The following is a 22,833-nucleotide window of genomic DNA, read 5'->3' on the forward strand; positions in this document are numbered from 1 at the left end:
TATTGTATGTCAAGTGGAAAATGCTCAATTCTAAATTCCAGCTCACTTTGCCATTGGCTTCTGAACAACCTGTGACTATTCACCTGCCCAATGTTTAGGTAAATCTCCGGTGCAAGTGCCAGCCAGGTCTGATTTTGCTTAGCTTTTGAGACCAAATGAGATTATGCACATTCACAGTAGTATCGTCATATATTGGTGGAATGTCTGTGGTTAACTGGAGGAGACAACCAAGACTCAATGGGATGTGTTGGTGTCAGATGAGTGCTGTATAGGCTCTCATGGACATCATGGAACTCTTCTTTGCCTCTTGTTTTAGCTTTGTTCCTGTGGATGCTTGCCCCTCTTTTGATCAGCTTTCTCGTATTGTAACAAAAAAGCAGAGCAGCCTACTTTTATCCAGGAAAGAGATTCAAACTTCATATGGCAGGCTCATGTTTTGGTTCTGTTTAGGGGCCCAGGTAGATGATGGAACATGTGTGAAAGGAGAGAGAGAGAGAGAGAGAGAGAGAGAGAGAGAGCATGGGCACAAAGTTGGAATTTTCTAACAGTCTTCTTGTCAGAACTCAAAAAGTCATGAGAATTGGTTTCTGAAAGCAAGAACACCCCCAATGACTTCAAGACCCTCTTTTAGATCTCTCCTCCACACAGCACAATTGGATTAAGTTTCCACATTCTTTGTCCCACTAATTGATGACTGTGGACTTTAAAGTCCTGCATGGATTGGGGACAAAATCAATCACAAAGACAGCACCCTTGCCAAGAGATATCCACTTTCTGGTTTCTCCCTGCCTTCACTGGCCTTGTACACATGAAGGGTCTTCTAAAGACTCATGGAAAATACACACTATGTTATCACTCCATTTGTCCATGATTTTTAAAAAGTAGCTTCAGAAGAACAACTACCTCACTTCCCAGAATCAGTTCTATGGACTCCTGGCTCCTGTCTTGGCATTGTCACTGTCTAAAACTCACAGAATCTCCTACAGGCACTGCCCGTAACTACCCAGGCTCTGTTCCCGCTAACATCTACCCACAAATATTTCAAAGACGAATGAAAGTCATCAAATAGAGTTTTTCCTTGAACTCAGTTGCTTACTTCTATGCAATGATGATATTAAACAAAAAGAGAGGATTAGAGATACTGTGCAAAATGTTTGATACAAATCTGGTCACGACCATTTGTAAGTGAATTGTAAGATTGGCAGGAATGCTAGGCACCAGAAAAACAGCTCATGTCTTGCGGAAAGAAGGCATTTAGATAAGTTTCCTTGAGTTTGGCAAATGTGTTAACCTAAAAATAGAGGCTGCCTTTCTTCCTTGCTTTTTTATTACAACATGCAAAATATTACTGAGAGTAAGGTTATGAGTTGAGGAAGAAATGTTTTTGAAAAATGCATGATTTTATCCCAGAAAGTAATAATCCTAACAATCTGTCTGAAATGCTTCCAAATGAACTCTGGAGAAAAACATTTATGAGTTGGAGCGTGGTATTAGGTTGCAACATTCTAATTTACTAAGGGTTTAATTTCCTTTAAAAAAAACTCACAGAAAAGCGAATGAAATATCAAACAATGAGTCTGCCTTATGAAAATAGTTTTCTATACATTATTGGTCTCTCGTGGCTGGAAGAGCTACCCCTGCTCTTCCTCTAGTTTGAGGCTCCATTGATTGCCTTCTATGACTCACTATATTATATGAGCATCCATTCGGTTGCAGGCAGTGCTACTTTAAGGGCTGTTTTCTTTATCATTTATTATTATTATTATTATCATTATCATTTTATGATACAGTTCCAAAGGCCTTGGGATTTGCCCTACCCCCACACCAAGGCCCCTCCTCCTCACTGAAGTCCCCTATATTATTACTATAGTATAGCTCTTCATTTAGAACCAACATAATCTACAAATGGTTGCCTTCTAGGAATGAGCTCTCATTTTCAGAAAAGCCTACTGTTACTCCCACCCCCACACACCCATGTCCAGTGTGATGAACACTTTTCACTAACTCATTTTGGCACTTCATGTATTTCAAAAGCATGATGTACTAAAGCATGCCACTCCTCCATACTTCTAACTCCCTGTTCTTCCCAATGTGGCCATGTTTGAGGGCAGTCTTTAGCATTGTCACAAATTTAAAATAAGGAGGTATGTATGGGACAATCCCACAGGATTAGTGTTTTTCTAACAACAGGAAAGTAGAACCCAGAGGTAAGACCAGGTGAAGACATATATCAGGAAGATGGCCATGTAGAAGCCCAGGAGAGAGGTCTTGCAAGAAAACAACCCTGAAGACAAGTTAATTGTGATGTTACAGACTAGGGATTTGTGGGCTTGAATACAGTTCTCATTGTTTGAGTCTGTGCAGACTCCATACCTCTTGATTGAACATTTGCCATGAGCCAAATCCTGTTCTAACTGGACTGCTTGCTGTAGAGAGGGAGTAAACAGACTGTTCTCTGTCCTGGACACTTAAAGACTCTCCTTGCCAAAGCCAGGACTGTTGAATCAGGGGGTCGGGACCCACCTCTCCTGGATCCATCATATCCTGACCAGAACTAGCATGTTAGATCCTCCATCACCACACAGTTGAGAAAAAGGAAGGAAACTAACACTTCTACAGCTGATAGGCAACAGGCCTCAGGGACAGAGAGGAAGGAAGCCAGGGGTGATTAGAGCTGAGCAGTAGCCAAAGATGCTTCTCCTGCTTTACAGTTAGTCGGAGACCTGATCAGACTTCCAGCTTCCTGTTGTGCACTCACTGTCCCATGGACTTCTCCTAGGACTGATAGTTTTATTGTCAACACAGAAAACTCATTAAGATAGCAAATGTCAACCACAGAGAAAGAAGGACATTCCATAAATAATGTTTCCAAGTAAGAAGGACAGATGAGGATTGGTGGCATGTCAGTTATTTAGAACACATCCAACCCATCATCTCATTGATGGCCTTACACATGAATCCCTAAGTCATCACTTTGTGGTGCAGGCTTAGGTTTGGGGCAAAGCACCTGACTTTGACACTTACAGCTTGTTTCCAATCCTACTATTTCCATTTAGCCAATGGAGTTAAGAAATAGGCATACTTGATTGTGTAAAGTCTGTAAATTTATAATTTGCTAATTTCTTGTTCAAACATCTAGGGTACTGGGAGATGGATGTGATTGCCTTTTATGTCTGGATCATTTAAGGCTAAGAGACTGGATATATATCTAGGACCCTGCACCTGTGTGGAGACCAGGAAGAGTATCCTGGCTCCTAACTTCAGATCAGCTCAAATCAATGGTGGAAGATCTTTCTCTCTGTCTCTCCTTTCTATAAATCTGCCCTTCCAATAAAAATAAATAAATCTTAACAAAACAAAACTATTGTCTTTGAAGAATAACCCCAATGGAAAGGGCAGAGACTGCAGGAGAAGCCTGGGATGTCTTGTGGTGTTAGAAAAGAAGCAAATGTTCGTAAGAGGATGGGGCATTTGAAAAGAACCCTGAAGCCCGCAAGAAGGGGTCTCCAGTCACCAAATATTGGAAAATTTCAATAAAATTAAATATAGTCATGGATTGTAACCCATAAAGTGAACTGCTTGTCCAAGAGTCCATCCCAATAAATATGTAGAGAAGAGAGATCTTTTTCTTACATTAAAATTACAATTAGATGGAGAAGAAATGCTGAGAATAGAAAAAAACCACAAATAAGGGAAGACTCATCTGTGGATGCTAAGATCATTGGGAAAAAGTATGAGAAATGGGATATTTATAGAGTCTGATGACATCTCTCCAAAAATTCTATTAAAAAGGGAAAAAGAGGGATGGCATCACGGCACTTCAGGGTTAAGCCACCACTTAGGATGCTGGTATCCCATAGTGGAGTGGCAGTCTGAATCCTAATTACTCTGCTTCTAAGCTAGCTCCCTGCCAATGTGCCTGGGAAAGCAGCAGATAATGAGCTAAATGCCTGAGTTCCTGCCTCCCACATGGGAGATCACTTGGGTAGACTTCTGGGTTCCTGGCTTTGGCATGTGACTGTACTGGCTGCTGCTGGCATTTAGAGAGTGAAGTAACAGATGGAAGATTGCTCTCATTCTCTGTCACTCTGACTTTGAAATCAATCAATAGATCTTGATTTTAAAAAGGAGAAAATTGGAAATTTTGGAATAAAAGCTACAGTATCTTAAACGAGTGATGGAAGTGCTAAAAGGACAATAGTCATCACGTACCCCTATTATCATGCACAGAGAAAGGTACATCAGTTATGTGTAATTTTTGACAGAAGTAAATGACCTTAGTCACTCATGGGCAAACATCAGCCACATATAAGCTCAAGGACACTCTTCCAATGTCTGACCAGTACTCTTCAGAAGTGTCGCAGTTGTGACATTATATGAAGTTCAACAGACTGCCACCGACTGGAAGCAACTATGAGAAAATGATAACTCAATGTAATGTTGGATTCTGGACTGAAGAACAGAATGTTAGCAGCACAAAGGGTAACAGTCTACAGAAATTCTGATTGGTCTATTAATTACTTAATAGTTCATTATACTATAACTATGTAAGATGCAACTTAGATATGACTTGTGAATTTGCACCTTTTCTGTGAACCTAAAATTATTTTCAATAAAAAGTTAAGGAAAATTGTTGCATACTTTAACTATTTTTAAAAATTTACCCAATATTATTGAGCAATCTGGGGAAGTAGTAAATCTAACTCTGGGATTACAGAATCAGAAAAGTTTAGAATTGAAAAGACTCTTGAAGAAGCAACCCATACATTCCACTCTCGGGTGAGGAAGGCCAGGCCCAGAGGGGTTGAAATACTTATATCTCATGTATGAAAACTGGATCTAAGACTGAGGCTTTTTACATCTCCATTCTATTTTACTTCTACTCTACACGATTCAAGTCTCAGAACTCTTTCAGTTGAATTAATTTAATGTCATCTAAATTCATAAGAATATTTTTACAAGAAATATAATAGTCTAATTTCTAATGTGTTTATTTATAATGAAATTATGAAAATCTTGCTCAATAGGAACATAATGCTTTGTTTTTCATACAAATATGAAAGGTAGTTTGAGAAATCAAAATAAACTTTGACTATACGATTTGAACTTAGTTCAGTAAAATTCAAAGGAACAATATTAAAGAACTCAGTTTTATTAAAATGCATTAGATCCTTTCATGGAAGGTACACCCCTTTAATTCTGCTTTTATAGATTTTCTCTTGCTTATTAGCTTCCTTACAGTATACATGGGTATGTATGCACACACACACACACACACACACACACACACACACAGTACTCATTAAAACAGATGATAGGCTATTTTGTTTCATTGAGTGTAACTGTCTGAAGTAGATTCATGATATATTCATCATTTGTTAGGGGCCCAAATGAGACAATGAGAGGCTTGGCCTTAGGCCCATATTTTCCTCCAGCTTTTATTGCCTGAAAGATCACCATTCCTCAGCAGAATTAGCACTCCCCTCCCCCGACCTCCAGGGTCTGGGCTGTGCATTTAGCAGATGGTGTTGTTATACAGTCTTGTACAAGAGGATTAGACTTGATCATTGAATTTGGGGATTCCTTTCTGTCACAGATGTTTCTCCTCTGAAATGCTTTCACTTAATAAACACTAGATAATTCTCTAGTGAACCTTGGTTTTCCAATAAGCTCCAATGTAGAAATGTGAACATATCTATGTTTTGAAAAGGAAAAAAAATAATTTTGATGCTAGGAAATAAAATACCATGACTCCTCTTTATTGCCTATGGGTTGGCGGCAAAATTTAACATAAAAGCCTAAAACAAAAATAACAACAAAAAAATACTGTTTATTGTGGATATTAAAAGACTATTCCACATGTTCTTTCTATATTTCTGCAACTGTATTTTTTCATTGTTTGCCCATTAATCATCTTTTTAAAAATATTCTGGAGTGAAATTTCAGTTATTTACATGCATTCCTTACCCCCACCTTCATCAGTTATCAAGTCTCACCTATTTTACCTTTACACTATTTTTTCAGTTCCTTAGATTCTCTCTGCTATTATCCTAGTCCAGGCCTAATTTATGTGACATCACATATCCTTGGATGGCAAAGGGGCTGAGAGAAAAGAGAGGCCTGTCCTATCCATGGCACAGAACTTAGGAATCAGAGAAGTCATCTCTTGCTTAGAGTTGAAGTGATTGTTGGAATTATGAGCATGCAAACATTCTGAAACATTTTTGTATCAACATAAATGTATTTCAATTCCATTTGCCATGAACTTCTTGCAGCACCCACATATATCACAGTAGGGCAGCAAGCTCATGATCCTGAGGAAAGCTTCTACTGAAGGTCAGGCACTAGGACTTCGATGAGCTTATTATGGTCTCAATAGTTTATAATCTTATTCTTATATTCCTATCTGTCGAGGGAGGAAGAAGCAAACATAGTACATGGAATAAGTTAAACTTGGGACAAAGGGATTTTACTCATTCAAGCCCAAGAAAAGAGAATCAACTAGTATGCACTGGAAAGAGTATTTCCAAAATATAGAATCTTGTTTCAAAAACTGACTGAAGAGCTGCCATTTATTAAACTATACTCCATACAATTTAATTTCCTATTATACAAATATCTTATTTCATCCTTATAACAATATAATTTCATCCCATTTTACAGACAAGGAAACTGAAACTCAGAGAAATTAACATATTTGATTACCATAATATAACTGGAAACTAGTGGGGTCAGATTTCAATCAAAGGCCTGTCTTCAGCATTCAAGAATGTAGTGTTTTAAAATTGTATGTGGCCCAACATGACTGTGAAGTTAAGCAACTTTGGTTCTGTTCATGGTCACCAAACTTATTTCCTTTCCTATTCTAAGTGATTCAAAACATTGTGTGAATCCTCTGCCAGTCTAGAAATTGTGAGCTCACACAAGCCGTTGAAATAGGGTTAGCCCCATAAGCGCATAACCGATAAGGACATGGAAGTCCAAAGACATGGAATAATTTGGGTGTCAAGCTAATCAGCGTTGGATGGGCATCCAAATTTGGGCACTCTAATTTCCCTTGTTTGTTCCACAGCCACTCTGCTAACTTTAATAGGGTTGTTTTTATAACAGTGCAGTGTTTTCCAGGAAAAATGTGGAGTTCCATTGACTCCTTTGTTTTACACTCTGATGCTGTGGACACACATTTTGGAGGGTATTTCAAAAAGTTAATAGAGAATGCTTTTATGAAAAATTACTCATATATAGTTTTTCCCAAATAAGAATATTTTAAATTCTATTTTCCATTAACTTTATTGTATGTGTGTGGTCATGTGTATTCATGCATGAGATTTGAAAATAACATTACAATTCAAAATCAGACCGTCTCCCATGGCTTGGTTGGCTAGTGAGGCTGAGGGAACATGATATTATCTACTACATGGTGGCTAGCATGCTTTGGACTTGGGTATCTATCAGTAGTGTTCATTACTGTGACTGCAAGAATGTTAACAATTTGATTGACCCCTGTCTGTTCTTTGCTAACTTTCCTCTTTCGGAAGATGAGAAGACTAAGGGGTCTTGCTGAAATATAGAACATCTGGAACTTGTAGTTAGTTGTAATCATGTGACAAGGAATGAACAGAAACCAAGCCACCTTTTACATGGCTATGCCTTCATCAGATACTGTGCAAACTTATTTTCAGTCAGTTTGCAGAATAAAACAGTCATAATGCCCAGTAAGTCAACCCGAATTCTCACAATCAGCTCCACTCAGTCTGTAAATATCAGCAGTGCTGTTAGCAACAGGCAGAGTGCTCGTTGCTGTCTGTAAGTGCAGCAAGGTGAGTACCATTCCACTATTTAGGCAGGTGTTGTAAGACTTCCCAGAAAGGATGTACAGTAGGCAATGAAAACCAGGCAAAGCCAACAGGTGCTATGTTTTTAGATTAGGTGCTACATATCTGGCACATAAATGGAGAGAAAAGTGATCATCTCAAGAATGGGAAAATAATCCCATGTTATCCTATCAAACTGATAAGCAAGTTACCAGGTGTCTTCCATTCCATGTAGCTTGACTTGTTTCAATTCAGAATTTCAGATCTTTTGTTCTTTGCTTTTTTTTTTTCATAAATGGTACAGGTGACCAGGTTGATAAAATAACAAAGCTTCAGATTTTTTTGCTTCTGATTTGTTTAGGATGGACATCCTGGAAGAGGCCCCCGAGAGTTGCACGTCTGTGTGAATTTTAAAAGGAATCCTTTCCCTTTCCCAAGAGGAGGGAACCCCCTTGTAATATGAGGCTGCACCCACTTGCTCCTGGCTGGACACAACTTGTGTGTACATCATTTGCAGCAGCCCTGACGGGAGAATTAACTTGGGTTCTGGAAGTAATCAGGGGAGCTGGTGGGGCTTGTCTGGGGAACTCCAGAGACTGTACATTTTCTTCTGGTAATACCTTTAATTAAGACCAAATGATGACAAAGTTTCTAAAGGCTAATAATATTTTCCTCGTAAAATGTTTTGAAAATTTACAAGCATAATCTCAGCCACCACATATGAGTTTTTCAAGTATTATGTCTATAGCTTGAGGATGATTTGGCTCTCCATTTATGCAAAGGTTTAAACTCCAAAATTATAAGATCATGTTTCTGAAGGTGGAGACAATCCATTTATGGTATTTCAGAGGTTACAGTCAGGTCATAGGTCACTGGGGCACACCCTTGGAAGGCAGACCTTGGAAGACAGTTGGTTACCAAGCCTGCATCAGCCCCAGCTGCTCTCCCTGCTTCCTATTGCACCACTTGATCCCTGCTCAACACATGCCACAGCAGCCTGATGGAAAGACCAAACCAGTTGAGCCTGCCTAATTGTACCCCAAGACTCCAGACCTACAAGTCAAAATGAACTTCCTTCTTTCCTAAGCAACACATCTCAGATATGAAGGTTATTCTAGTTATTTTAGCCCAATTTTTTTTTCATTTAAGTCTCCATCAACTACTTCATAAATTTGCAAATTCCGATGTTTCTTGGATTTTCCTAGAGAAAGCCAAGGAACCAGCTAAGAAAAGCAATAACCATGCAGTGCAAAGACTGTCCCACCTTTCATATCTTGAACATAATTTGGTGAGTCCAAAGCAAAAATGGCCTTTCAGACTGGCCCAATTTCCATCTCCAACCTCATTCTCAGTCTACAAACCAGAAATTCAGAATGTTTCTCCACTGTTCCAGGAGGCCTTGCTTTCTTATTAATTCTGGACTTACATACCTGTTATTCCTCCCACCTGTACCACTCCACAGTTGCTTTCTAGTTTTATACAAGGTCAACTTAGAGGTCTTCCATAGGCAGGGATGGCCTCCTGACATGAAGCTCAACTTCATCCAATGAAGCAACATTTTTGCAGTCTTGGCTTAACTACCTGTCTTTCTTATCCAGAATGTGGCTCTGTAGAGGCAGTGCCTTGCCCACTGTTTTCATCTCCAAATCACCAACTTTCAGTACAGTGTTTACTACTTAGGAAAAGGTAATACACACTATTTTTTTTTACTGGATGAAGGTATGACTTTGTTTTGTAGATCTTGCTACTCAAGGAATAGTCATAAAAAACAATGCTGAGCAAATAGATTCATTTTTAGCATATTGCTTTAAAAAAGAAGTTATACATTCCTTTCAATGGTTTTCTTCATTTAAAAAAAAACAGTGATTGTTACTTCCTAGGGCCATTTTTGTTTTGTCACATCTTACAAGGTAGCCAAAATGGGTATCTGATAGGACAACTGGACAACAGCTGTACCATGTAAGTTCAGGAGGCATGGGGCAGAAGCAGCTTACCATGTTCTCAGAGAGATCAGAGAGATGGAAAAGAGAAAGACACAGAGATTGGTTCTCACCATCTCAGGCCTCAGTCTTGACCAGAAACTGGTAAGGTCTTTGAGATATCCCTGTGACCTAATTATGAATACTCTATGTGTCAAGTCCTGTTTATTCCTAACAAATATCATAGTCAATAATTCATTATCTAAAATATTTACTTGAGAGGAAAATAGAGAAATACATAGCCTATCTTCTTGTTCATGCCTCCAAGTACCTGCACAGCTGGAGTTGATCCAAGCTAAAGCTTGAAGGTAGGAACTGGAGCTCAGAACTCAGTCCAAGTGGGTGAGTCTCCCATGCGGGTGACAGGAATTCAAGAATCTGAGCCATTGTCTTCACCTTCTGCTTCCCAAGGTGTGCATTAGCAGGAATCTGTTAAGAGGAGTGGAGCTGGAACTCAAACCCATATTCTCTGATATAGATACTGTGGGTATCCCAAGTGGTGTCTTAGTCAGCAGACCAAACTCCGCCAACTGCCTGTCCCAGTGAAGTATCCTTTTTAAATACACAGGCAACCTTCAGGAAATGTAAAGGAGCAGTGCATAAAGAAAAAAATGAAACATTTGTTTCTGAGCTTTTCAGTGGTCTCCTCAGGGACCACTGTACATGGTATGTCCAACCATCAGAGTAGAATCACCACACTGAGGTCACCTGAAGCAGACAATGGTTTGTTACCCTGGGAAAAGATAAAAGAATTGTCTGACCTTAGCTAACAAATTCTTGCCAAATGGGAAAAAAGAGCATATTTGATTAATATAGATGTGAGACCCCCAAAGATTCTCAGGCAGTGTTCCCCAAAGCAGAGCACTGGGTAAGATCCTAGATATCTGAGCCCCTACCAGAGTTGGTCTTCAACATATCCAAGTGTTGCCATGTACTCCACATGTAGCATCAGGCTCAGCAAAGGATTAGAATGTGCATTTCAGAACCACCATGACTGATTCACAAATTCAATACTAGATGTGGTATGAAAGGCAGCAGCACCACTGCTCCAGCTGCACCTGGAGGCTTGTCGGAAATGAAGAATCCTGCCCCTACCCACCTGGCTGACTGAATCAGGCGCATGTTTTAGAAAGGTGTCCAGCTGATCTATATGCATGTGAAGATGGGGAAGGCACAGCTCTGGAAGACTAGTTCCCAGTGTGGTTGGACATGACTAGAATCGCCCAATCACTTTAATACACCCCTAAAGTTACATGCCCATACCCAAGGATTCCATCTGTATTTATTAGATTTAATTGTATCTGAGCTTAGAACTTTTTCAATCTCCTCAGGTGATTTTAATGTGCAGCCAAGGTTGAGAACCAGTGCATATCAAGATGAATGACGTACAAGAAGAAAGTCAACTTATTGAGCAGATTTTGAAACTCAGATGACATCAGAATCAGAAGACAAAAGTCTTCTGATGTGAGAGAAAGAAAATTGTCTTCTGTTTCAAGTTCCAAAAAGGACTGGATTGGAAAATCATAAGCTAAGCTACAGAGGATTAGAGCATAGAGTTTATAAAATGAAGTTGGGTCTATTTGGAAAGCATGCCACTCAATTATCTTTGGAGTAAACGAGGCTTTCGCCACTCTGCAGGCAAAGCCTTACCTGAGTCCCAAAAGTTGCTTGGTAATGGTGGACCAAAGAAGGCTACGACAGGACAAGCCAGGGGTCTGGGTGGAGAGTGGAGGGCTAGTACACAGTAACTTTTGAGTGGAATTCACTATTCCAACTGTGGATCAGCCACAAAAGCTCCAGTAACACTTCAGTGAACATAAGGATTTTTTCCCACAAAATATTCATTTCCATGTACTTTTTGAAGACCCCTCGCATACAGATTTCATAATTACTTGGAACCAATATAAACTTATCTTTGAATTCCGTTGTCTTCTAGTTTTTTAAAGCACACTCCTATTTCCTAAGAGAAAAATTTCTTTATTTTAATTGTCATTTGGGACATATTTACCTATCACAGGAAGTTAATGAACTAACTATTTGATTGATATGTACCCTTAAACCTTGGCCTTCTGGAAGGCACAGTCATGTTGTCTGTCCAGTTTCCTGGTACTTAAAGGCAGAAAAGGAATCCTATGACAAGCATAATGCATAGCAGTAACTTTTTAAAGTAACTGTTTATCTGAAATTGCAACCCAAGGATTGAGATTCTTTAATCACTCTAAGCACATTTTGGGTGCAGAAGTCACATAAGAAAATTATATTTTTAAATTACTTAAAATTAGGATATAGTATGTGTAAGACCCCTGCCCATAATCAACTAGCCATCATTGATTACACTATTATATAACCTAAAAAAGAAATTTAAATGCTTTTGAAATTGCTGCAGATAGAAAGTGTTAACATATTATATAGTACCAAAGAGGCTTTGCATCAGCTATGATGTCTGAATTAGTATCATGAAAGGTTTCTGGCATGGTTTAAGAATATGTTTTGGTACTCTTTGGCCTAATCTCAGAGGAGAAAAGAAAGCCAATGGAGTGAGATTAATGATGTATATTTAGGCAGTCAGTTCATTGGACAGCTGCCCCAAATCAACAAAAGTTCTACATATGGAAATTTTTAATTATGGGAGAGGGTAGTGGAAAGAGACAAGGTTTTAATAAATAGTTGAAACTGTCAGTTAACTGTTAATGACTTCTAAGTCTTTATTAAAGTCATGTTGAAATCACCCACATAGAAGTGAAGATTTAGCTCAGAAACCTAAGAAATCCAATGTTCTTTGCTAAAAACCTTAATTACTAAAATCATCCAAATTATTATATTCATATAGCAGGCACAATGTGTAAGTTATCTATTTCTTTACAGATTTTCAGGCATTCTCAACAAGAAGTAGGTAATCAAGAGTAGTTTATGATGCTGATCATGAATTCATTTTTTTATTCCACTCAGAAATACTCCATCTATCTTTGAAAAAACCTGGAATGTGACTGGAAAATATGCATGCTGTAAAACATGAGCTTTATGACAAAAATGTTGAGGCTCATACACTTAATGAATTGCTTAAGACAGGGATCTGATGCAAGCTTCCTTTGTTAATGGAGAGCAAACCACTAAGAGGTTTCTAATGGAAACATGGGTTGAAAAGTTGACGAGTTTTATGCCCAAAGCAGCTTGGTAAGCCATCTTACTTTGCTAATGTTGTCTCTTCATAAGAAACAGGCTGTTTTGTCTTCTTCGCATTCCCTAAAAGTCACTCTGGACTCATACCCCAAACTCCTGTGCTATGTTAAATCTTAGCCTTTGGCGTTAGTGGTGAACCAGGTAGGCATGATGCATTTTCCAAGCTGTTTTCCAGGAAGTGAATTATCCTGTGGGGAAAAAAAAAAAAAAGAAAACTTACCTGGATAATCATTCTTGTCTATGTCGGAGTCGCCTCGTAAAGTGAAGCCAAATCCTGAAGGCACAGCCTGTGAGGCCCAAACTCCTTCCAGAGTTTGGGAAGGCTTGATGTTTAAGCCATCCTGGTTCCCATTGTAAATCAGCACTTTGCCTCTTTGGTCCTGGCCCGCAAAAGGCACACCAATGGCTATGTCTACAGAGACATTTTTAAAAATAAAGAAGCTTTTAGAAATAGGTCTAAATATAATAAAAAAGAAATATGCAGAACCAAATCTTACGTTTTTCCATGAGAATTCTATAGTTCTATAGCAACACTAATGTATTTGATGTCTTTTGCACACTCAACAAATACTGAGTGTCTGCTGAGTGCCTGGGGCAGTGGGCACAACAATGAATGAGAAACTCAAAATTCTTGCTTTTACAAATATTCTAGTGGTACTAGACTATTTGGGTTGAAAACCAATCAAAAAGTATCAATCCATAAATGCTATGTTCAGAATCTTTGGTCTGGTGGAGGATTGCTAGTTTGGAATGAGGCAGTCACACAAAGTGTCTGTGGCTGGCGTTTACATTGAAATCAAGGGACAAGAAGGAGCCAACCATGTGGAGCTCAGAAGTAATGGCTGCAAAGGCCCAAAGGGAGAAGGACGTGGTCTGTTTAAAGAGCAGTCTGGGGCCAATGCATGTGGAAACTCAGTTCAGGAAAGAGTCACTTTCAAGCTCAAGTTGCAGGGCTGAGTGGATCAAGGAAGGCCCTTTGCCAGCTACCTGGGGGTTCCTTGTTTCCAGAAATGAACAAAAACAAACAAACAAAAGAAACCCCTGATGTCATTTTGTAATTACCCAGTCTCATGAGCTAAGCAACGCATTTTACAATTGAGAATATTTAGTAACTGAGACAAAGCCACAAAACCCAGCAATGACTTAAATATGCTGTCTACACACCTGATTGTCAGGACTGTCCTAAACAACAAACATGAGTTCTTCACTGTATTTGGAAGGTAATTCTAGTAATACCACAATCTCTAGCAGCCTCCCATGGTGGGCTACAGTAGGTGTTCTCATCTGTCCTCACTTCCTTTTTTTTATCAGGACCTTGGATCAGACTGAACAAAGCATGCCTCAACTCTCATGACATTAATGAGGACCAGAACTCCATCTTGCCCTAAGAGCTAAAGGCAAATGGACACAGAACTCCAGGTGCTCAAGAAAAGAATGATACTGCCTCATGGTAGGTGATAGCAAGGAGTATTTTCTTCATGTTTGCTAAATCAGAAACTTCATATCCAACTATTTAATCTCAGAGAGTCTGCTTTACATACAGGAACAGTTGCCCTAGCAAAGCTCTGAACCTCTTTTGATGTTACTGAAAGTTCTCCTCTTTGTGCTGAAAAAACATTATTCAGGATCTGAGAGAAAAGGGCAAATAGAAGAAGATAGATGAAAAAGACAAGTTCCTAGACAATTTGGTATTATTTATTTCATTTGAATGACTGTGATAGGGGCAAGTCACTCAGGGTACGCTTGCACTTATAATTTGTGGTGCTTTAGAAATTACCTAAACAGACATTGCTGAGAACTGTCTGGTTTTTTTTTTTAATAAAAATCATGTGAGGAAAATAACACTTGCCAAAGGAGATGAATACTCCTTAGGCAAAGAATAACAACTCTTGAAACAGGAAATGCACTGTACCTTGGTTCTTAAAGATTCCAAAAATGTTTGTAAAACTTTGTGTGGGCATGCATGTTTTTTTTTTCTGAGAAAAGACTGTTTCAAACACCTCACTTGAAGCAAAACCACAAGCCTAAACTAAGCTTTTAATACTATTTTATTACAAACATTGAAATTCCCTCTAAACTGAGGTTTACAAAATAATGGAACTTAGCACAATTTATCCCTTAAGCATAGTGTTTAATCATAAGGCAATGTGCATGTGCCAATATATCAAGATACATTGATTTGTCCTGCTTCTCAAAGGGTCTCTAATTCTTTGCAAGTGATTAAACCCTAACATTCATTAAAAAAAAATATTTGTCATTACTACTGAAGCTGTTCTAGGATACCCTAAATCAATCACTCTGTAATAGCTTCAAGTTGCTTGCAGATGAAGAATCACTAATAACATGAGTGCCCCACACACTGCCGTGAATGCTGAAAGATGTCCACTGTTTCCTATAGGCAACATTAGCAGGAAATTATGACACATCAGACTTCTCTGCAGATTCACTTACCATTGTATCCATCTTGGTTCAGGTCCCCCAAGTGCGCCACAGCACTTCCAAACCTCCCAAAGGTCTCGGTGCCCGTGAGGATCTGTGGGTCTCGGAAAAAGAGCATACCCACTTGCAGGTACAGGTAGATCTGCCCTACTTCTCTAGGACTACTCTCAAACTCACGCTCCATAAACAGCGGTGCCCCAATCAGTATGTCATCCATTCTGTAGGAAACAGAGAGAGGACAGTGAGTTAGCACAGATGAGCTTCTTTTTGGTGCATGTGTAATCTATTAATTGGTATTTTTTCTTTTCTGGGGGTCACTTTATAATCCTCATATTCCTTTCCTTGCTTTCTCATGTCTATGAAAAGATGCTCTAAGAAAATGAGAGATGGTATTATGTTAAGAAAATCAGATATCTCACTCATTTAGGCTTTTTAGTGCATCTCCAGAAACTAGTTACACAGAAAACATATTAAAGATACAGAAACACATTTTTAAAAAGCCAATCACAGTTTGCCTACAATTTGTATAACTATTCATCTGATCTACATTTTTGATCATTGATAGCAAAAGGAAGGGGTGAGATGAGAATAGCTACTGAGAGCAAGAAATTCCTTGAAGACCTGAGCCATCTGCAGGGTACCCTAAGCTTGTGGTAACTGCCCCCTCTTGTGCTTCCTGCCTTCCCAGTGGTATTCTTCCCCTTCTACTTCTTAGTCTCAGGTCAACAAACATCCTATATCCTACCATGTTTAGCATGGCGTTACATGACTTTAAAAACACACTACTACTAGGTCAACAAATTAGGTATTTAACCAATGTACCAGTAATGTTACATTGCTACTCATGTAACTGCAAAGAAAGGAGTCTGGGGGAAATACTATGGCATTTGAATTAGAGCTGGAGATCCCAGACAGTGAGTAGGCTGGGTGAGGGACTTCAGAAAGGTTCCATGAAGGAGACAGCATTAGCCCAGGAGGGCTAGAGGAAGCTGGTGCTCCAGGGGTCACAGTTGTGAGCAGGGCAAAAAACCTGAGTGCTCCAGGTAGGTGATGTGCTGGGGGGGGGAGAGTGGTGAAATATATTTGATTGGAAACTAAATATACAAAGAATTATTAAGACTCAACAATATAAGGAAACAGCGTAAAAATAACATAGATTGTATTGCTGTCTTATACAACATTTCAAGAACACTTCAAAACGTTTATGAGAAAATGGAATGAAAGAATACATTTGAGGGCATCGGGGGGGAAATCTATACATAGACTTTTCATAATATTCATTTTCTGTACATTTCAAAAGATTGCTATAATTTAAGGCTTGCATATTATTGCTATAGTCTGTATGGACAAGAACTATATGAAAACAAGCCAATTAAAGATCTGCAGAAACTTCACTTTAAAAATGAGGATGGCAATGAAGGAGGCGAAAAGATGCTCAGTGTCATTTTTCAATTAAGAAATGCCAATTGAAACAAGGAGTTGCTACTCCAAATTTCTGAGAACAGATAAAATCCAACACGCTGTCATCAAACATTGGGAGAATGAAGATCTCTCCCTCACTGCAAGTGGAAATGGAAAATGATGGAGTCGGTTTAGAAGAGGAAAGAGGAGTTTGTTATAAAGCTAACTTGGGATTTTACTACATATGATCTTGCAATAGTAGTTACCCAAAGGAGTTTAAAACATTTGTCTATGTAAAAACTTGCACACAAGTAAGTACAGCATGATTGCCAAAACTTAGATGCAACCAGCATGTCTTTCAGCTGGTGATTGATAAGCAAAGCTTGGTATGCCACACAATAGAATGTTTTCCAACATTTAAAGGAAATGAAGTTCCCAAACCAGAAACAACTTGGAGGGAACTTAAAGGCCTACTGCTAAATGAACAAAATCAGTCTGGAAAATTTACATAGTACATGATTCCAACTATTTGACATTCTATAAAAGGTTAACAATGGAAATGGTAAAAATATCACTGGTTGCCAGGGAGATAGGAGGGAGATAAGCTGGAGGAGCATAGAGGACTGTTAGAACAGGGAAACTCATCTGGATGTTTCTGTGATGGTAACCACATGCCATTGTATATTTGGAAAAAATCATAGAACACTGTAACACAAAAAGTGACTCTTAATGTAAACTATGATCTTTTGTTAATGTATCACTGTAGGTCCACCGGTTGTAACAAATGGATCACATCAGATAAGATGCTAGGAACGTGGGACATTTAAGGTAGATGGGACGGAGACCATACAGAAACTGTGTACTTTCTGGTCAGTTTTTCTGTTAACCTAAAAGTGCTCTAAAAATAGATTCTGCTGATTATATACAAAAAAAAAAGATAATTGGAAAAGGCGAGTTCAGATAATTCGAGAACAAGTTTTGGCCCATATTTAACACCATTTAAAACTTAGCTCTTTTTTAAAAAAGATTTATTTATTTTTATTGGAAAGTCATATATGTATAGAGAGAGGAGGAGAGACAGAGAGGAAGACCTTCTGTCCAATGGTTCATTCCCCAAGTGGCTGTAACAGCCAGAGCTGAGCCAATACAAAGCCAGGAGCCAGGAGCTCTTCCGGGTCTCCCACGCGGGTGCAGGATCTCAAGGCTTTGGGCCATCCTTGACTGCTTTCCTAGGCCACAAGCAGCGAGCTGCATGGGAAGCGGGACTGCCAGGATTAGAACCAGCTGCTACACTTAACTCTTCAACTAACTAGCAGTGCCATAATGAAGTTACATTACTTTTCTATTATGTAGACAATATCTGAATACGTTTTTTTTTTATTATTGACTTTTATTGGAAGGGCAGATTTATAGAGAAGAGAGACAAAAAGATCTTCCAACTGTTGTTTCACTCCCCAACTGACAACAACAGCCAGAACTGAGCAGATCTAAACCTAGGATCTGGGAGCTTCCTCTGAGTGGGATCCCAAGGCTTTGGGCTATCCTCTACTGCTTTCCCAGGTCACAAGCAGGGAGCTGAATGGAAAGTGGAGCAGCCGGGACACATACTGGTGCACGTATGGGATGTGTCACTTGAAGATGGAGTAGTTAGTTGAGCCACCTCACTGGCTCCAGGAATAAGTTATTTTATCACTTAAGATCCCTTTCCTTCTCCTTTTCTTTCTTTCCTTCTCCCTCTCTCCTGTCGTTCTCATACACATTCTCACACAAACACAAAAGTAGTATTTAATAAATGATTAAGTCTTATGAAAATATTGTAACAATTTAAAGAAATTTACAATATTATACCAATGCAAACAGAAGGTCCTGTTTAAAATGCAAAATGCATTTTCCTTTCCTACACATTGTGGAAGCCAGAAACAAGATGAAAAATAGCTCTGGGATTGCCTGGAACTGAGAGCTGTTTATACTCTATGCTCTTTTTGTCTACCAACAGTGAAAGATTAAGCATGGAAAAACACCTTGAGCCATTTCTGATTGACTAACCAGTAACAAGGACCAGGGACTGTGGGACAGGCTGACCTGAGGATTGGCTATCATTTCAAAGTCTCAAATTCCTAAACACAAGTTGAATTGCTAAAGTTAGGCACAGTGTTTTACTACAAATGTCCCAAATATGTTTACTTGAAACAGGTCCCATCCTTTGACATCCTGTGGTGTTGCAGACTGAGAAGAAAGCACGGCTGTGAACTGTTCCAGCCCCCTACTTTTCCTTGGAGAAGACCCAGGTATTTCTCTTTGTGCTTTTATTGCTGGACAACACAAGAGACACTTGTTAAATACTTAACTGTGTGTGCAGCAGCCTTGATACCCCAAAGTACAACATCTGCAGTCAATGGTTTCCCATTGAAGAGATCATGCAGGCTCATTTTCTAGTCTACAGAGAAGGAACAAGGCTACATAATTGGTTCCTAAGGGTGTAAACTGGACACAATGGGCTCAGTACATTTTTCACTGAGAACCCTGAGTTCTAGAAATGGGAAATGATTAGGCCTCTCTTTGGAAAAGACCAGCACATTCAAGGGATACTTGGATTCTAGGAGAAATTTACAGCATTGATTATTTTCTCAGAAATATACATCCCTAGACACTTAAATATAAGGTCCCTAAATGTGCTAAGCTGCAAAGAAGAGAAAGAAGCATTTGTTCTCAATTTAGAGCTATGTTCCCATAAACTGACACACAGTAGCTGTTTTCAATTCAGTTGATACAACGTGACTTGCAGAATATTTTGCCCTTGGTGTAAATATTATTTATTTCAGCAACACCATTTAAGAGTCATGCTATATACTATTGTTTAGGCTGGTGTTTTCAAGATTTTGATTTGTAATGCTTGTTTGAATTATGAATTGTATTATGAACTCTATTTAATTAGTCTCAACCACTAATTTACTTGAATGAAATAAAATACAATAACTGCAAATAGAATTCACTATACAAAATATGGGTAAATAGTTTGTAAAACTTCTCATTTCAGTTCTGTGTGCTTGTGCCTCTACTGGTAGGCAAAAGTGGTAGAAAACTCTGCTGTGTGGCATGTGTGCCATGAAGCTATTTCAAAATCTGTCAAATCCTGTTTTATTATATCCAATATTTTAAAATATTTATTAGTAAAGATGGTATTTTTTCCTCTTTATAATAAGTAGCTGATTTAAATCTTAACAAATGGGGTGCTGTTCTGAGAATATATATTCATGTATTTATTACGCACACAAACTCATACATAGTTACATGTATGCAGATACACTAATGTGCATATTCTAACCTCAGAAAGGAGCAATGATGGAGAATAGTTTTAATGATGTGGTTTCACTAAAATCATTTTGCCATTTGAGTCAATCGATGTCTTGTTCTGTTTTTAAAATGTGGATCATTTTATTTGAAAGGCAGACAGACAGAGAGGAATCTTTCTCACTCCCACACCAACCCCCTCTCTCTCTGTGCGAAACAGTCCTTCCTGGGAGCTGTTTTTCCCTTTATAGCCTGATAATTCAATAGTGCTTATGGAAGACATTGCTATGTTTTAAATATTCTGTATGTGAATAATGAGGCAAGTGGTGTAATCTGTCAAATACGATTTGGAAAACGCAAGTGCTTTGTAAGTATGACTTCGCTGCATACAAAGTATATTCCTAAAATGCCCGAGTAGAGGAAAAAGACCAAAGAAGAAGAAGAAGAAGCCGTAAGGAAAAAATAAACAAACCAATAAACCAGCTTTGCTTGTTTAGGCACAACACGAAATATGCCATTTCCTGTCTCCACTTGCAGCTATCAAGTTTGTCCTGAAATTTCTCACAGAGTTAACACTGACAGAGTTCGCAGCACTGGCTGTCTTAACATAACTGAACTTCAGTTAATTTTGTCAGTTTGTTTATATTCTCAAAATTGTCTCAGCCTTGACAGCATCAACCACCCACAAGCATGCGCACAACTGCGTTTAAACTTTTGCAATCTGCTTTCTGAGTAAATGCAAAAGAATGTCCACCAATTTGCTGCTTCTCTGGTCCCTTTGCTTGAGGACACCACCTCTCCTCCACCCCCAACTGTGTACTGTGATTTTTGCAGTTGTCAGCATTTTGCTTTGGTTGCAGAGTGAATATAGGTGATGCATATTGTCAAAGTATGTTCCGGAGGTAGCCTCATGCACAGTAACACTTATCTTCTGTTTGGAGAAAAGAGAATCTGTGTCACACAGGTGTGTACCAAGGCAGGAGGTGTTCACTTCTGAGCCATGAATAATCACCTAGCCACGTCATATTCTTAAAGCTGCTTATTCTCTCTCTAAATAGCTATCCCCATCATTACAGTGTCAGATTTCACTTGAGTTCTATGTCTTTATCTGGGATCTTTCTTTGATCACTCTCAATTGCTTCAAGAATGTACTTATTTATAATAGGAACCCTAACTTTTCATAGCATCTAAATAATTAACAACAGCAAATTATGTTCAGACTGAGAATCTTATAAGTGCTTTACTTTTAAAAATGGAAATACCAAGTTAGCATAGTCTAATGTAATCAGAATATACTACTGACTATAAGGGAAATAAAAAGCAATTCAATTTTAAGAACATCAAGAGAAAAATTATCATTAAAAAATACCTGTATCTTTTATAATATTATTTGATGGTTATCAAAAGGCCAATGGATTCCTTTCCTTAAACTTTTATTTTTTCTTGACATGGCCAAAAAAATGTAAAATATAAACATTGTCACAAAACTTTGCCACAGGTGAGAATAATCTTATTTCCTGGAAGGACTATTATAAAGCCTGGGAAAAGCTATACAGATTCACACCTGGGAGTGAGCCTGGTAGACCAGTGGAGTGGATCCAGAGCCTGCCTGGGGCAAGCCTGAAGGCAGCTGTCTGTGAGGTTCCTTGAGCTTGTAGAGGATCTGCTGAGCCCATCACTGTCTATACCTGCAAAAGGCCATCAGAGTATTCTGTTGCTCCACAGAATGGGCCTGCTGAGTTTAGATAGCAGGCCATGTTTTAGCTTCAAGCTTTTCTTCCTAAAACACCTTGATTACAGGCCATCCAACTGGGAAATCTTGAATGTTGATAGTCATGCTTGCTTGCTTTTTGTAACAAAGATAACCAGTTAAGAAAATACTATTTGTCTATTTGTTGACTTATTTAACAGAGAGAAAGAGAAGGATAGAGAAAGAGAAACATTTCCATGTGCAGGCTCACTAAATGAACCTGGGAAATCAATCCTGTGAGTAGCAGCAACCCAGCTGTTTGAGCATCCCTCTGTCTCCCTGGGTCTGCATTAGCGGGAAGTTGGAGTGAGGAGTCAGAGCTAGGATTCAAACCTGAGAGCAAACAGGCCTATTAACTAGCAACTTGAACACTAGGTTAAATATTTGCCCTGGCAATTTAATTTTAAATCACCTGCTTCCAGAATAATATGGGCATTCACTTAAACTTTCCAAATACATTCAAAGTGCAATTACTCCTGCCTCCCCACACTGCAAGCACTGATCAAGCCCCAGTCTTGCCTCACCTGGTGCATGACCCCAGGCTCCAAAAAATCCAGATGGACAGAGACTACTTGCTAGGATGCAAGTCTTGGCAGGCTACTTGGAAATCCTTTGTGGCACACAGGAGGTTGGAAACAGACTCATTGTGCTCCAGGGCAGTAATGGAGAGTACTACATGGAGAGTGCACATGGAGGGACTACATGGAGAGTGGGGAGTAAATGTAGTGGGCTCCATTCCCCATGACTGTCTCTTCCTGCCTCTTTGCTTCTAAGCTACAGCTTAGCATCCACCTCTGGGCCTGGGCTCTTCTGCCGGGAACAGTTTGCTCACCCTTCTCCAGGCACCATGGCTTGTTTCCTCATTTATTTTCACTGTTACTTTCCATGACAATTTTGTAAATATAGGGATTCATTCCTCCTCCTCCTCCTTCACCTCCCTCTCCATTTTCCTCGCCCTCCATTTTCATCACATTATCCT

At 39.0% G+C, this 22,833-nt stretch overlaps 1 protein-coding gene across 2 annotated transcripts in view; it reads right to left on the reverse strand.

Annotated features, from left to right (window-relative positions):
- Positions 1 to 22,833, reverse strand: part of ITGA8 (integrin subunit alpha 8) — a 163,598-nt gene that overhangs the window by 88,887 nt on the left and 51,878 nt on the right. For both annotated transcript variants that reach the window (XM_040967867.1, XM_040967868.1), the window contains 2 exons: positions 15,425 to 15,630; positions 13,194 to 13,385 (listed from right to left, as the gene is read on the reverse strand). In XM_040967867.1, coding sequence (XP_040823801.1) covers positions 13,194 to 13,385; positions 15,425 to 15,630 — 398 coding nt within the window. The remainder of the gene's footprint in view (positions 1 to 13,193; positions 13,386 to 15,424; positions 15,631 to 22,833) is intronic.

The sequence above is a fragment of the Ochotona curzoniae genome, unplaced genomic scaffold (assembly GCF_017591425.1).
Source record: "Ochotona curzoniae isolate NIBS_2020 unplaced genomic scaffold, NIBS_Ocur_1.0 scaffold_4683, whole genome shotgun sequence".
In the NCBI taxonomy this organism is placed as follows: domain Eukaryota; kingdom Metazoa; phylum Chordata; class Mammalia; order Lagomorpha; family Ochotonidae; genus Ochotona; species Ochotona curzoniae.